Source organism: Mizuhopecten yessoensis, unplaced genomic scaffold, assembly GCF_002113885.1.
Source record: "Mizuhopecten yessoensis strain PY_sf001 unplaced genomic scaffold, ASM211388v2 scaffold1461, whole genome shotgun sequence".
NCBI classification, from domain to species: Eukaryota; Metazoa; Mollusca; class Bivalvia; order Pectinida; family Pectinidae; genus Mizuhopecten; species Mizuhopecten yessoensis.
The window spans coordinates 180,448-194,116 of record NW_018404058.1 but is presented as its reverse complement, the minus strand read 5'-3'; the positions used below and the strand labels follow the sequence as shown (position 1 = coordinate 194,116).

The following is a 13,669-nucleotide window of genomic DNA, read 5'->3' as shown; positions in this document are numbered from 1 at the left end:
TTTTGTTGACCTTTGTCCATGGAAGGTCCCTGCAAAATTTCATTGAAATTGGTTCAGGGGTTTTGGAGAAGAAGTCGAAAATGTAAATTGTTTACGGACGCACGACGGACGACGGATAACGGACGACGACGGACAAAAGGCGATCGCAATAGGTCACTTGAGACTTTGTCTCAGGTGACCTAAAAATCTTATAAAACATTCCTAGTCAAAAATGAACCTCATACTGATAAGGCCAGGTGTGACTGATGACATCACTGATAATATAAAAATCTGGTATAAGCTGAAAGTATCAAACTACCAATGCATCTTTTTTTTATGTTTAGCAAATAGTTTGACAATGAAAAAACCTCATGATTAAGACAACAATCAGTAATAGTTTGTGGTTAAGTTTGTTGATTTATTACCATTTTTATACCCAAATTAGAAGGTTTTTTTCAAATAATGGTGAAATAAATTAGGATTTTAAAGAAAATATATTGTTATCCTCTTTATAAGCAAGTGTATGACAAATAATGAGCTGCTTGTTGTTAGATAAGAACCTTTTAGTATCCTACTCAGTACCGACAGGTACATGTATATAAAGTAACATGTGACACACCCACCTGTAGTTAGTCCTAATCTGTCAACACACTGTCAGCTGTCAATCATACAGGTAATACTGTTTGCTATACAGGTAACATATGGTAAGCTGACAGGGATTACTCCGACAGGTAAAACTTATAAGGTGGAAAACAATCGGCAGTAATTATCAGTACGGCTGTTCAATGAAACTCAAAGAAAGAAAGGGTTTGAAGTAAATACAATTATGTTACATTCAAACAGTTTTCTTTCTGATAAATATGTACTGTCTTATCAACATTAATTGTTATAGTTGATAATCGTTCTAAAACAAATGCAGGTATAAACACATGATTTATTCGGTGAAAAAATTAGGAAAACAAAGGACAGATGTATAGATCACAGGTTTTGCCTGATTTTCTTCTTACAAGAACCTGTTAGGTTGTATAATTGATTTGGTATTTTCTGTTATAGATTAATTACTACCATAGTCTTTCTGTGGGGCCGGGAAACAGAGCATGAACCACCAAACCACTCTAAAATTCTGTCATATTTATTTCTTCTCTTATAATTATTGGGAAGTTTTGATAATTATCAGAAAATTATCATAATTTGAACATTGTCAGATTTAAATTGACCTTAATTGGTCATTTAAGTCATACAGATTAATACAATCATGATGGTATTGGAATATGAATCCTGATAAACCAGGTTCTTGCTGAATATAGTTATGGTGGTCAAAACACTGTGCCATTACATCACACAATGTGTAAGTTGACATCAAAATATTAGAAACTCATCCTTGTTATCAACAGAGCTCTTTTTTCTATTGAAAGTACTTAAAATTGTCACAATATGAAATATGAAACTTAATATTGTACAGATATATGGTCGTATCATTGAACTCATTTAAGGTAGTAGAATATAAGAGGTTTGTGTCAATTTGGCCATCTTGACAAAATTGACAGAGGTCAGTTGTCAGTAAAAAGTAAAGTCGTGTTCAGATCTAACAACAACGATTTATTGGTTAACAATCAGATAAACAATTCACAGCGTGACCTAGCTGGGCTTGTAGTCAGCCAGAAAACTCACATGCAGGGCTATCAAACTTTTTATGCTGGAGTATACAGAATTAAACCAACACAAAACCAGCAACAGTCTTTTAACATACATGTGGTATATAATACATACATTTAAATGGTGTTGATCAAGTTTGAATGGATAAGGAAATGCAGCACTAAATAACTACAGATCAAAACATTCGGTTGAAAACCATGGCATGCAAAGATCTTAAAGATGTCAATCTATATGGCTAAAATTGCTAATTGATTGAAATCATGAAAATTAAATATCTTAATATGTACCAAGTTTTCACATCCTGATCATGATCTTGCTCTAACTCAAATTAACTAAGGAAATCCCCAACAAACAACAGAGATATACATATATAACACTGGCATATTTGTGGTCAGGGCAATGTCTTGCGTGTGCACGTTCTATTTTTTGTGTGTTAATTTTCAAATTCCATGTGTTGCCATACCAAAAGTCTGTTTGATACCTCCAACCATTAATTGTCACAAAAAACACTGTCCAATATTTTTCTGAAACTAATAATGGCTCGACATATTAAGCTGATTTTTTGACAACATATGGAATATACAATGAAAATAACCTACCAGTATAAAGTAAGTTTGGTGGTCGGGTGGCACAGTGGATGTGGTGTTCGGGTGGCACAGTGGATAGTGCACTCCCCTTTCACCAAAAGGCTCCATTCCATGATGTGAAACTGTATGGGGTCACCTGCCCGACCACTTGGAATTTCTCTGGGTACTCCCGTTTCTTCCCACATTAAGACCCTGCGGGCGCCAACATTCGGATCACCAAGAGCGATAATATAAGTAAAATAATTTGTTTCGTAATTGTTGAAAAATAAATAAAACTAGAACTTTAAGGCAACGGCTAACTAATACCCCCCCCCCGCTCCCATATAAACCAGAACTGTAAACTAAAGACTTACTAAGGCAAAACATTGCAAAGCAATCCAGTCTCCCACCAGTAATGGTGTCTTTATTGACTGAGCTGTACACTTATTTAAGTATACAGGTCACTGACATACTTCCTGTACTCCCTCCCCATGCCAAAACATTACTTACAAACCAAATCTAGTAAGCCCAGATAAATCAGTTTTGCTGAAATTGTCCTATTAGTTAAGGAAGAGATGTCTGGACAAAGATGTTTAACAAAGGGCCATAACTCCTTAAAAAGGGTAGAAATGAAAAAAATACTAGCCTGATGCACGACATCAGGGGGGTAATTACCATGTCTGTAAACTTTCATTGAAATCGGCCGAGTAGTTTATGAGGCAGACAAAGGTTTATTCAATAAAGGACCATTACTCCTTTTAAAAGGGTTGGGATGAAAAAGTACTACTTGGATGCACAACGTCGGGGGGCAGTTACCATATCTGTAAATTTTCTTTGAAATTGGCCAAGTAGATTAGGAGAAGTTGTCAGGACAACAATATTTCAGCAAAGAGCCATAACTCCATAAAAAAAGGTTGGGAAAAAAATACCTGGATGCAGAACATCAGGGGGTAGTTATCATATCTGAAAACTTTTGTAGAAATTAGTTGTGATGACAAGTATTTTTCAACAAAGAGCCATAACTCCAACAAAAAGGACAGATTGAAAAAATAATACCCGGATGCACAACATCAGCTGGTAGTTATAATAAGTGAAAACTCTCATTAAAATTGGCCCAGAAGTTTTTAAAGCATTTTTCAACAAAGGGCAATAACTCCGTAAAAAGGGTCAGAATTAAAAAAGTAATACCATGATGCATAATATCAGGTGGTAGTTATCATATCTGAAAACTTTCGTTGAAATTGGACCCGTAGTTTTGGAAGAGTTGTCCGGACAAGTTTTTTTCAACAAAGGGCCATAACTTTGTAAAAAAAGGGTCAGAATGAAAAAAAAAAACCGAGATAAACAACTGCAGGTGGTGGTTATCATATCAGGAAATTTCGTTGAAATTGGTCCATTACTTAACTCTGCCGAATAGTGAATGTCACCGTTTTCAGAAGTCATTCGAAGCATTCAGGTAATGAAACAACCAAGTAGTTCAATAAAAATCGTAGAACAGTTGTTTGAGTTATCGTGTAAACAATGAAAAGTTAACAGCAAAAATGAAGTACGGTGTTGCTATGTAAAGTGGGATACGCCAAAACGCATTAAGTTTAAACTCAGCTGAAAAACCCATAATATATGTTGAACATTATTGCTTCTAACATTACAATACCAAATTTGAAAGGACTTGATTAGAAAATAAAAAAAGTTCTTGCATTTACTACACAATGCCCATATTTGGCAATTAAAGGTGCATAGCCCTGCAATGAAAAGGGACAAAACTCTGCCGAATGGCATTTGAATATCATGATTTAAGACCTCATCAGATGCATTCAGGTAATGAAACATCCCATCAAGTTTGACAAAAATTGAAGAACAATTCATAACAAGCAAAAGTACGCGAAAACAATGCCCTTATTTGGCACTAAAACTGCATGTAAACTTCTAAAATGCAAACTTGTTCAAGCTATATTTGTATACAATATGTGTACCAAGTTTCATTGAGATATATTCATGAACGAAGGCAGGACAGCGGTGACAAGGAAAAGTTTACTGACAGACGGTCGGTCTTCGGACAACGCAGCCCATACCATAATACAACCCATCGGACGACGAGTGTATAAAAACAAGAGGCCCAGAGGGTCTGTATCGCTCACCTGTTTCTTTTGTTACATGAAATTGACATATAGGTAACTTCAGATCAAATTTGGTAACAAGAACAACACAAGACATTTTAACATCTCTTAAACACTTTCAAGATATTGTTGTTTGAAATTTGAAATTGTAATTTTAAAGCTTTTAACCCATGTCGACATTTGACTCCGGCTGGCACTTAAAGTTGACATTTGATCTCATTACTGTAATTAAGAAAAAGATTTGCACTGTTGGTCTACATAACACATCCAAGTATCATGAATTTAGACCATATGCTTCTTAGGATATCGTTATTAGAAGTTTTCTTTACATTTTTGACTCCTGTGACCTTGAAAGTAGGTCAAGGTTATTTTAAAGAGTAAACTTTATAGCACTCTATCCCTGGTACCTACTGGCCAAATATCATGACCATGGGCCTTATGGAACTTGAGAAGAAGATTGTTAAAGCTTTTAACCCATGTTGACATTTGACCCCCAACTAGCACTAAAGTTGACCATTGACCTCATTACTGGAATTAAGAAAAAGATTTGCACTGCTGGTCTACATAACATTACTAAGTATCATGACTCTAGTCCAAATGGTTCTTGGGATATTGTTGTTAGAATTCTTGAACATATTTGACCCCTGTGACCTTGAAAGTAGGTCAATGTCATTTGAGGAAACTTTATAGCACTCCATCCAAGGTACCTACTGGCAAAATATCATGACCCTAGGTCCTCCAGTTCTTCAGAAGAAGTTGTTTAAAAGAAAAATGTGACGGACGGATGACGGACGATGCAGTACGGCATAAGCTAACCTGGCTAAAAATAATAGAAAATTTGAGTGTATTTATGTGAAAATGTCCACACATAAGACATCACCCTGATCACATGTGCCTGTGCTATATCACATACATACTGGTTAGGACCATAGTATATAGTATGATTTTGTTAAGTCCTATCATCTGATGTGAGCCTATGAGATAATATTACTGCGTTATCGCATATTAACTAATCAGGTATAAAGTAACAAAAATCCTGTCTCACACGAAAATATTGCATCTTTACAAAAAACCAGATCTACCACGTCAGATTCTGTACAAATTTAACATCCGCAAACAATACCACGTATGATCTAATAACACAACACTAATTGGAAAATGCTCACAGCAGCTTCACTTTCACCCTCTGTTATAAAGCTTAGATCATCATGTTGGTGATATATAGGGTACACTGATTAGTGATTACTATGTATAGTAACCAACTCTGGACTAATAGGGGTTTTACCAAAGAGGGGGAGGAAGATTCCAGTATACACTACAATTCTACCACAGTAATATAATATATTTGGCATGGTAATATCATACATCTAGCATGGTAATATAAAACATCTAGCATGGTAATATCATACATCTAGCATGGTAATATAATACATCTAGCATGGTAATATAATACATCTAGCATGGTAATATAATACATCTAGCATGGTAATATAATACATCTAGCCTGGTAATATAATACATCTAGCCTGGTAATATAATATATACACTCAGCTGTAATCAAAATATAAATGTTAGGCATGACTTGAATAGTCCATATGCTGATACAAGGATTCCTTAATGGCAAAAAAGCTGTATATTTTTTTCCTACAGAAAACAATTCTCTCAGAAATCTGCTATACATGTACATTGTAATATTACCTTGCAGGAAATCTAACAATAGGGAACTTCCCAACTTTCCAATATAACTTCCAACTCCAGTAGAAAATACTCTCACATGCCAAAGAAACACTTGGATAGTAATCTGTTCTCACATGATTGTGCTGGTGCTTTGAAGACACAGTCTTATATCTGCATGTTATAGTCTTCAAAAAGAATGATCTCATAAAAAAACCCATTCCTTACCAAAAAACAATCCAGGAATATGTCCGAACGGTTTCACTACTTCACAAACGGGCTTTTGTGATAAACGAAGAAGTCCACACTGACCTTGAAGCTCGACATTGACCTTAGAGCTGAGTACTGATCATCTTGAATACTGACCTAAGCTTGAAGCTGCCTTCCAAGTTGCATCAACGTGCTGTGTATACCGGGATGAAGTGTTATCATTGTCATGTCATCCACATTTTGATCATAGTATTTGGAGATGACATTGACCTTAAACACAATCATGATACAACGAGGTTCTCCCTGACCTTGACCATGACATCAAGTGATGACTTTGACCTTGTACTTCAATAAATGACTTTGATCAGGTGATGCAGCAAAAGTCGTCTCCAACAAACTTGACGTCTCCCTCAAGGAGGTTGCGTATGACAGCTTTTGTGATGTAGCTGGTTGTGCCTCTGCGGATGTTGGGAGGTGTGTTGAAGAAATTTCTCATTTCATCCATCTTCTCCTGGCCCTCGTGCCTACCCTGGTCTCGCTGGTACTCCTCAAAAGCATCATGGATTATCTGTGATAGAGAATGATGGACGATATCTTTAATCATCATATAGTTTATCTATTATAAAACATGGATTATCTGTGATAGAGAATGATGGATGATATCTTTAATCATCATATAGTTTATCTATTATAAAACATGGATTATCTGTGATAGAGAATAATGGACGATATCTTTAATCATCATATAGTTTATTTATTATAAAACATGGATTATCTGTGATAGAGAATGATGGACGATATCTTTAATCATCATATAGTATATCTATTATAAAACATGGATTATCTGTGATAGAGAATGATGGACGATATCTTTAATCATCATATAGTTTATCTATTATAAAACATGGATTATCTGTGATAGAGAATGATGGACGATATCTTTAATCATCATATAGTTTATCTATTATAAAACATGGATTATCTGTGATAGAGAATGATGGACGATATCTTTAATCATCATATAGTTTATCTATTATAAAACATGGATTATCTGTGATAGAGAATGATGGACGATATCTTTAATCATCATATAGTTTATCTATTATAAAACATGGATTATCTGTGATAGAGAATGATGGACGATATCTTTAATCATCATATAGTTTATCTATTATAAAACATGGATTATCTGTGATAGAGAATGATGGACGATATCTTTAATCATCATATAGTTTATCTATTATAAAACATGGATTATCTGTGATAGAGAATGATGGACGATATCTTTAATCATCATATAGTTTATCTATTATAAAACATGGATTATCTGTGATAGAGAATGATGGACGATATCTTTAATCATCATATAGTTTATCTATTATAAAACATGGATTATCTGTGATAGAGAATGATGGACGATATCTTTAATCATCATATAGTTTATCTATTATAAAACATGGATTATCTGTGATAGAGAATGATGGACGATATCTTTAATCATCATATAGTTTATCTATTATAAAACATGGATTATCTGTGATAGAGAATGATGGACAATATCTTTAATCATCATATAGTTTATCTATTATAAAACATGGATTATCTGTGATAGAGAATGATGGATGATATCTTTAATCATCATATTGTTTATCTATTATAAAACATTGATTATCTGTGATAGAGAATGATGGACGATATCTTTAATCATCGCATAGTTTATCTATTATAAAACGTCATGGATTATCTTCAATCAAACTCTATTTCACATTCTCATATTTTAAATGAGCCTATTCATTCAAACTATGCCATGAATTTTAATTCAGACCTGTAAGTTTTCACATTGTATCAATATAGTTCAGCTATCAAAATTCTGCTATCAATCATTGGTACATACAATATCAATCTTGGGTCATCTTTGATATGAAAAGAGAAAGGAATCAAAGACAGAATACTACATTTACCCACCTTATCCATGTTGACTGACTGTTCAAATGTCACCTCTGGATTTCTGTTCAGCATTGTTGACACCACAACAAATGTCTGAAACATCAGAATGGATTATCTTCCCTTACACAACTATTTAAAATATTAGAATGGATTATCTCCCCTTACAAAACTATTTAAAACATCAGAATGGATTATTTCCCCTAACAAAACAATTTCTTCACTTGACTGACTGTATTTGGTAATGATACAAGCTACTTTTGGTGGTCATTTAAACTGCTACAATTGATCTCTTTATAGCAATGACTGATTATTTAATTGCCTTTTTACTTTCAATTCAATAATATATTTAGTTGAATTTAAACTTACACATTGCAATCATGGAAGGTGCATGAAAAGTTGATAAATGAGATCTGATATTGTGTAGAATGAGATAGATATTGAATGTCACAAGTATGTGAAGGTAATAAAGTTAACTAAACAAACACTCACCATAGCTACAACCCATTCCACCTATCTGGTGCACTCACTCTTTGATAACTGAGTCATACCACTTTTATTCAGTATAAAACTGGGTATGATTTAGATATTGACACACTGACTTTATATACACTGGGTATGATTTAGATATTGACACACTGACTTTATATACACTGGGTATGATTTAGATATTGACACACTGACTTTATATACACTGGGTATGATTTAGATATTGACACACTATTAAAGACATATTGAAAGTGAAACTTTCTACGCAGCAAACAATTTGAAGTCAAAACAAGCAGATTTCCACACAGAAAATATACTGTGGATCATTACATGTATGGAGAATAACTCATTCTAGGCACTACAAAACACTGCCACCCGACACTAGTCCTCACACGGGGAGTATAACGGGTACTTGTTGCTAACAAATTATTGAATCACCTAACCAGAAATGGTCTTGCATACAAAATCAATTAAAATATGGATCCGGCTTAATCACATGTACAGTTAAACATGGTAATAATCCTTCCACATGCCTCATACAAACGTACCTCGACCATGATCTGTCGGTAGGACGGGTCCACAATCTTACTCAGCATCTGTTCCACCAACAGGGAAAAGTTCAGCTCATACATTGTCATGTCAGACAGGGTGGGGTGCTAGAACAAGGAAATATCATCAGTCACGCTTAAAAACCTAATTACTTCCCTTCCAACATCAGACACAGTACAAAAATGTCATTATCCTGTACCGAACTATCATTTCAGTTAGATCTATATGGAAACGGGAATTTTATTTTCACCTTCTTTTTGTGAATCATTGACTTTTTATTCGACACTTGATCACCAATGTGTACCATAACACATTTTCTGTTTTTCACCTGTGTTAAATGACAGTATTAGCTGTCTGTTTTCACCTGAGTTAAATGACAGTATTAGCTGTCTGTTTTCACCTGAGTTAAATGACAGTATTAGCTGTCTGTTTTCACCTGAGTTAAATGACAGTATTAGCTGTCTGTTTTCACCTGAGTTAAATGACAGTATTAGCTGTCTGTTTTCACCTGTGTTAAATGAAAATATTAGCTGTCTGTTTTCACCTGTGTTAAATGAAAATATTAGCTGTCTGTTTTCACCTGTGTTAAATGAAAATATTAGCTGTCTGTTTTCACCTGTGTTAAATGAAAATATTAGCTGTCTGTTTTCACCTGTGTTAAATGACAGTATTAGTTGTCTGTTTTCACCTGTGTTAAATGACAATATTAGCTGTCTGTTTTCACCTATGTTAAATGACAATATAAGCTGTCTGTTTTCACCTGTGTTAAATGACAATATTCGCTGTCTGTTTTCACCTGTGTTAAATGACAATATTGGCTGTCTGTTTTCACCTGTGTTAAATGACAGTACAGTATTAGCTGTCTGTTTTCACCTGTGTTAAATGAAAATATTAGCTGTCTGTTTTCACCTGTGTTAAATGAAAATATTAGCTGTCTGTTTTCACCTGTGTTAAATGACAATATCAGCTGTCTGTTTTCACCTGGGTTAAATGACAATATTAGCTGTCTGTTTTCACCTGGGTTAAATGACAGTATTAGCTGTCTGTTTTCACCTGTGTTAAATGAAAATATTAGCTGTCTGTTTTCACCTGTGTTAAATGACGATATTAGCTGTCTGTTTTCACCTGTGTTAAATGAAAATATTAGCTGTCTGTTTTCACCTGTGTTAAATGAAAATATTAGCTGTCTGTTTTCACCTGTGTTAAATGAAAATATTAGCTGTCTGTTTTCACCTGTGTTAAATGACGATATTAGCTGTCTGTTTTCACCTGTGTTAAATGACAGTATTAGTTGTCTGTTTTCACCTGTGTTAAATGACAGTATTAGCTGTCTGTTTTCATCTGTGTTAAATGACAGTACAATATTAGCTGTCTGTTTTCACCTGTGTTAAATGACAATATCAGCTGTCTGTTTTCACCTGTGTTAAATGACAATATTGGCTGTCTGTTTTCACCTGTGTTAAATGACAGTATTAGCTGTCTGTTTTCACCTGTGTTAAATGACAATATTAGCTGTTATCATACTCTACCCTTCATGTGCTATATAAAGTACTACAAGCTATCCTCAATAAAAACTGTGTTTAATGGTTAGGCCATCATAATAATAATTCAAGGTTTTTATATACCGCTTTATTACAAACCAGTTTGTAGGTCGTCTCAAAGCGGTTCACAAATTATCATCATTATAGGGCCTTTGCAACTGGCCAGTACCTTTCTCAACTCCCTGGGGAGCATACAGCTGGTGCTGCCATTTCGGCACTCACAGCAAGCATTCTCAAATTCTAGCACTGCCCAAGCAGTGTACTCATTTACAGCTGAGTAGACTGGAACAAGCCTAAAGTATCTTGCTCAAAGATACAACACAGTGCGATGACGTGACTCAAACCTGCAACCATTCGATCACAAGCCTGGCGTCCTACCACTAGACTACTGTGCCTCCATACCGTGGTAAATGGTGCTGTTACCTTGATGTCACCCTATCTATGGTAAAGCATGTTACCTTAACATGATTCTGTGATAAATAGAGTTCTGTAAATATAATGCCACCCTTCCTGTAATAAATAGAATTTTGTTACCATGATGCAACCTTACCTGTGGTAAATGTTGTTATTGTGATGCCACCCCACCTCGAGTAAAAGGTATTTTGTTACCATGATGCCACCTTACCTGAGGTAAATGATGGTTTGTTGCCATCCTAGGGTAAACGGTGTAACATTGATGCCACCTTAACTGTGGTAAATGGTGTAACATTGATGCCACCTTACCTGAGGTAAATGATGGTCTGTTGTCATCCTATACCTAGGGGAAACGGTGTAACATTGATGTCACCTTACCTGTGGTAAATGATGGTCTGTTGCCATCCTATACCTAGGGTCAACAGTGTAACATTGATGCCACCTTACCTGTGGTAAATGATGGTCTGTTGCCCTCCTATACCTAGGGTAAACGGTGTAACATTGTTGCAACCTTACCTCTGGTAAATGATGGTCTGTTTCCATCCTATACCTAGGGTAAAAGGTGTAACATTGATGCAACCTTACCTATGGTAAATGATGGTCTGTTGCCCTCCTATACCTAGGGTAAACTGTGTAACATTGATGTCACCTTACCTGTGGTAAATGATTGTCTGTTGCCATCCTATACCGAGGGTAAACGGTGTAACATTGTTGCAACCTTACCTCTGGTAAATTATAGTCTGTTGCCATCCTATACCGAGTGTAAACGGTGTAACATTGATACCACCTTACCTGTGGTAAATGATTGTCTGTTGCCATCCTATACCTAGGGTAAACGGTGTAACATTGATGCAACCTTACCTCTGGTAAATGATGGTCTGTTGCCATCCTATACCTAGGTTAAACGGTGTAACATTGATGCCACCGTACCTGTGGTAAATGATGGTCTGTTGCCATCCTATACCTAGAGTAAACGGTGTAACATTGATGCCACCTTACCTGTGGTAAATGGTGTAACCTTGATGCCACCTTACCTGAGGTAAATGTTGTTATCGTGATGCCACCTTACCTGTGGTAAATGATGGTCTGTTGCAATCCTATACCTAGAGTAAACGGTGTAACATTGATGCCACCTTACCTATGGTAAATGATGGTCTGTTGCCATCCTATACCTCAGGTAAGGTGGCATCAATGTTACACCGTTTACCGTAGGTATAGGATGGCAACAGACCATCATTTACTACAGGTAAGGTGGCATCAATGTTACACCGTTTAACCTAGGTATAGGATGGCAACAGACCATCATTTACCTCAGGTAAGGTGGCATCAATGTTACAACGTTTACCCTAGGTATAGGATGGCAACACACCATCATTTACCACAGGTAAGGTGGCATCAATGTTGCACCGTTTACCCTAGGTATAGGATGGCAACAGGGTCTGTTGCCATCCTATACCTAGGGTAAACGGTGTAACGTTGATGCCACCTTACCTGTGGTAAATGATGGTGTGTTGTCATCCTATACCTAGGGTAAACGGTGTAACATTGATGCCACCTTACCTGAGGTAAATGATGGTCTGTTGCCATCCTATACCTAGGGTAAACGATGGTACATTGATGCCACCTTACCTGTGGTAAATGATGGTCTGTTGCCATCCTATTCCTAGGGTAAACGGTGTAACATTGATGCCACCTTACCTGTGGTAAATGGTGTAACCTTGATGCCACTGTGGGAAATGGTGTAACCTTGATGCCGCCTTACTATACCTAGGGTTAACGGGGTAACATTGATGCCACCTTACCTGTGGTAAATGGTGTAACCTTGATGCCACCTTACCTGTGGGAAATGGTGTAACCTTGATGCCGCCTTACCTGAGGTAAATGTTGTTCTCGTGATGCCACATTACCTGTGGTAAATGATGGTCTGTCGCCATCCTATACCTAGGGTAAACTGTGTAACATTGATGCCACCTTACCTGGGGTAAATGGTACCCTGCCACTTTGATGCCACCTGGAGTATTTTCAAGGATCTGCCACACACGATCATAGAAGTCTTTTGGGACTTTGTTGAGGGCCCCACCAAGCTGTCGTCGCTGGAGTGGGGTACGGAGGTGATCCTCGTTTTCATTACAGGTGAGGAGAGAGTAAAGCTTCTGTTTGAAGTTGCTAGGCGACATTGAGTAGATATCCAATTGTTCAGCTTCTAGTTCTATCTGCATCGCACGCACGAACCACCTACATTTGGTAGCAACAGAGTTATAAGTCTGTGACGTTTAATTAATAAAAGACATCATGCTACCAGGATACATGATACATTCTAATTAGAACCAATAAAAATCTTTGGGCATAAATATAACCAATTGTATTTGTTAGATTTCAGTGACTTTTTTTGCTTAGTCTAACAACCAAATACAGGATGCTCCCCATAGCAAAAAAGTGCTTTATTTTCCCAGTATAAAGAAATAAATTGGATTTTTTTCAGTAGGGTAGAGGATAATTAAACTCAGTCTATATACACCAAACCATTAAA

The 13,669-nt window shown here is 36.1% G+C and overlaps 1 protein-coding gene across 1 annotated transcript in view; it reads right to left on the bottom strand.

The window, feature by feature from the left end:
* Window positions 1-5,102: 5,102 nt before the first annotated feature.
* LOC110462488 (phosphorylase b kinase regulatory subunit beta-like) overlaps window positions 5,103-13,669 on the bottom strand; it is a 28,158-nt gene continuing 19,591 nt past the window's right edge. The window contains exons 20-23 of the mRNA XM_021516455.1: window positions 13,116-13,374; window positions 9,184-9,291; window positions 8,168-8,242; window positions 5,103-6,770 (exon numbers count right to left, since the gene is read on the bottom strand). Of these exons, the coding sequence (XP_021372130.1) occupies window positions 6,567-6,770; window positions 8,168-8,242; window positions 9,184-9,291; window positions 13,116-13,374 (646 nt within the window). The 3' untranslated portion in view covers window positions 5,103-6,566. The remainder of the gene's footprint in view (window positions 6,771-8,167; window positions 8,243-9,183; window positions 9,292-13,115; window positions 13,375-13,669) is intronic.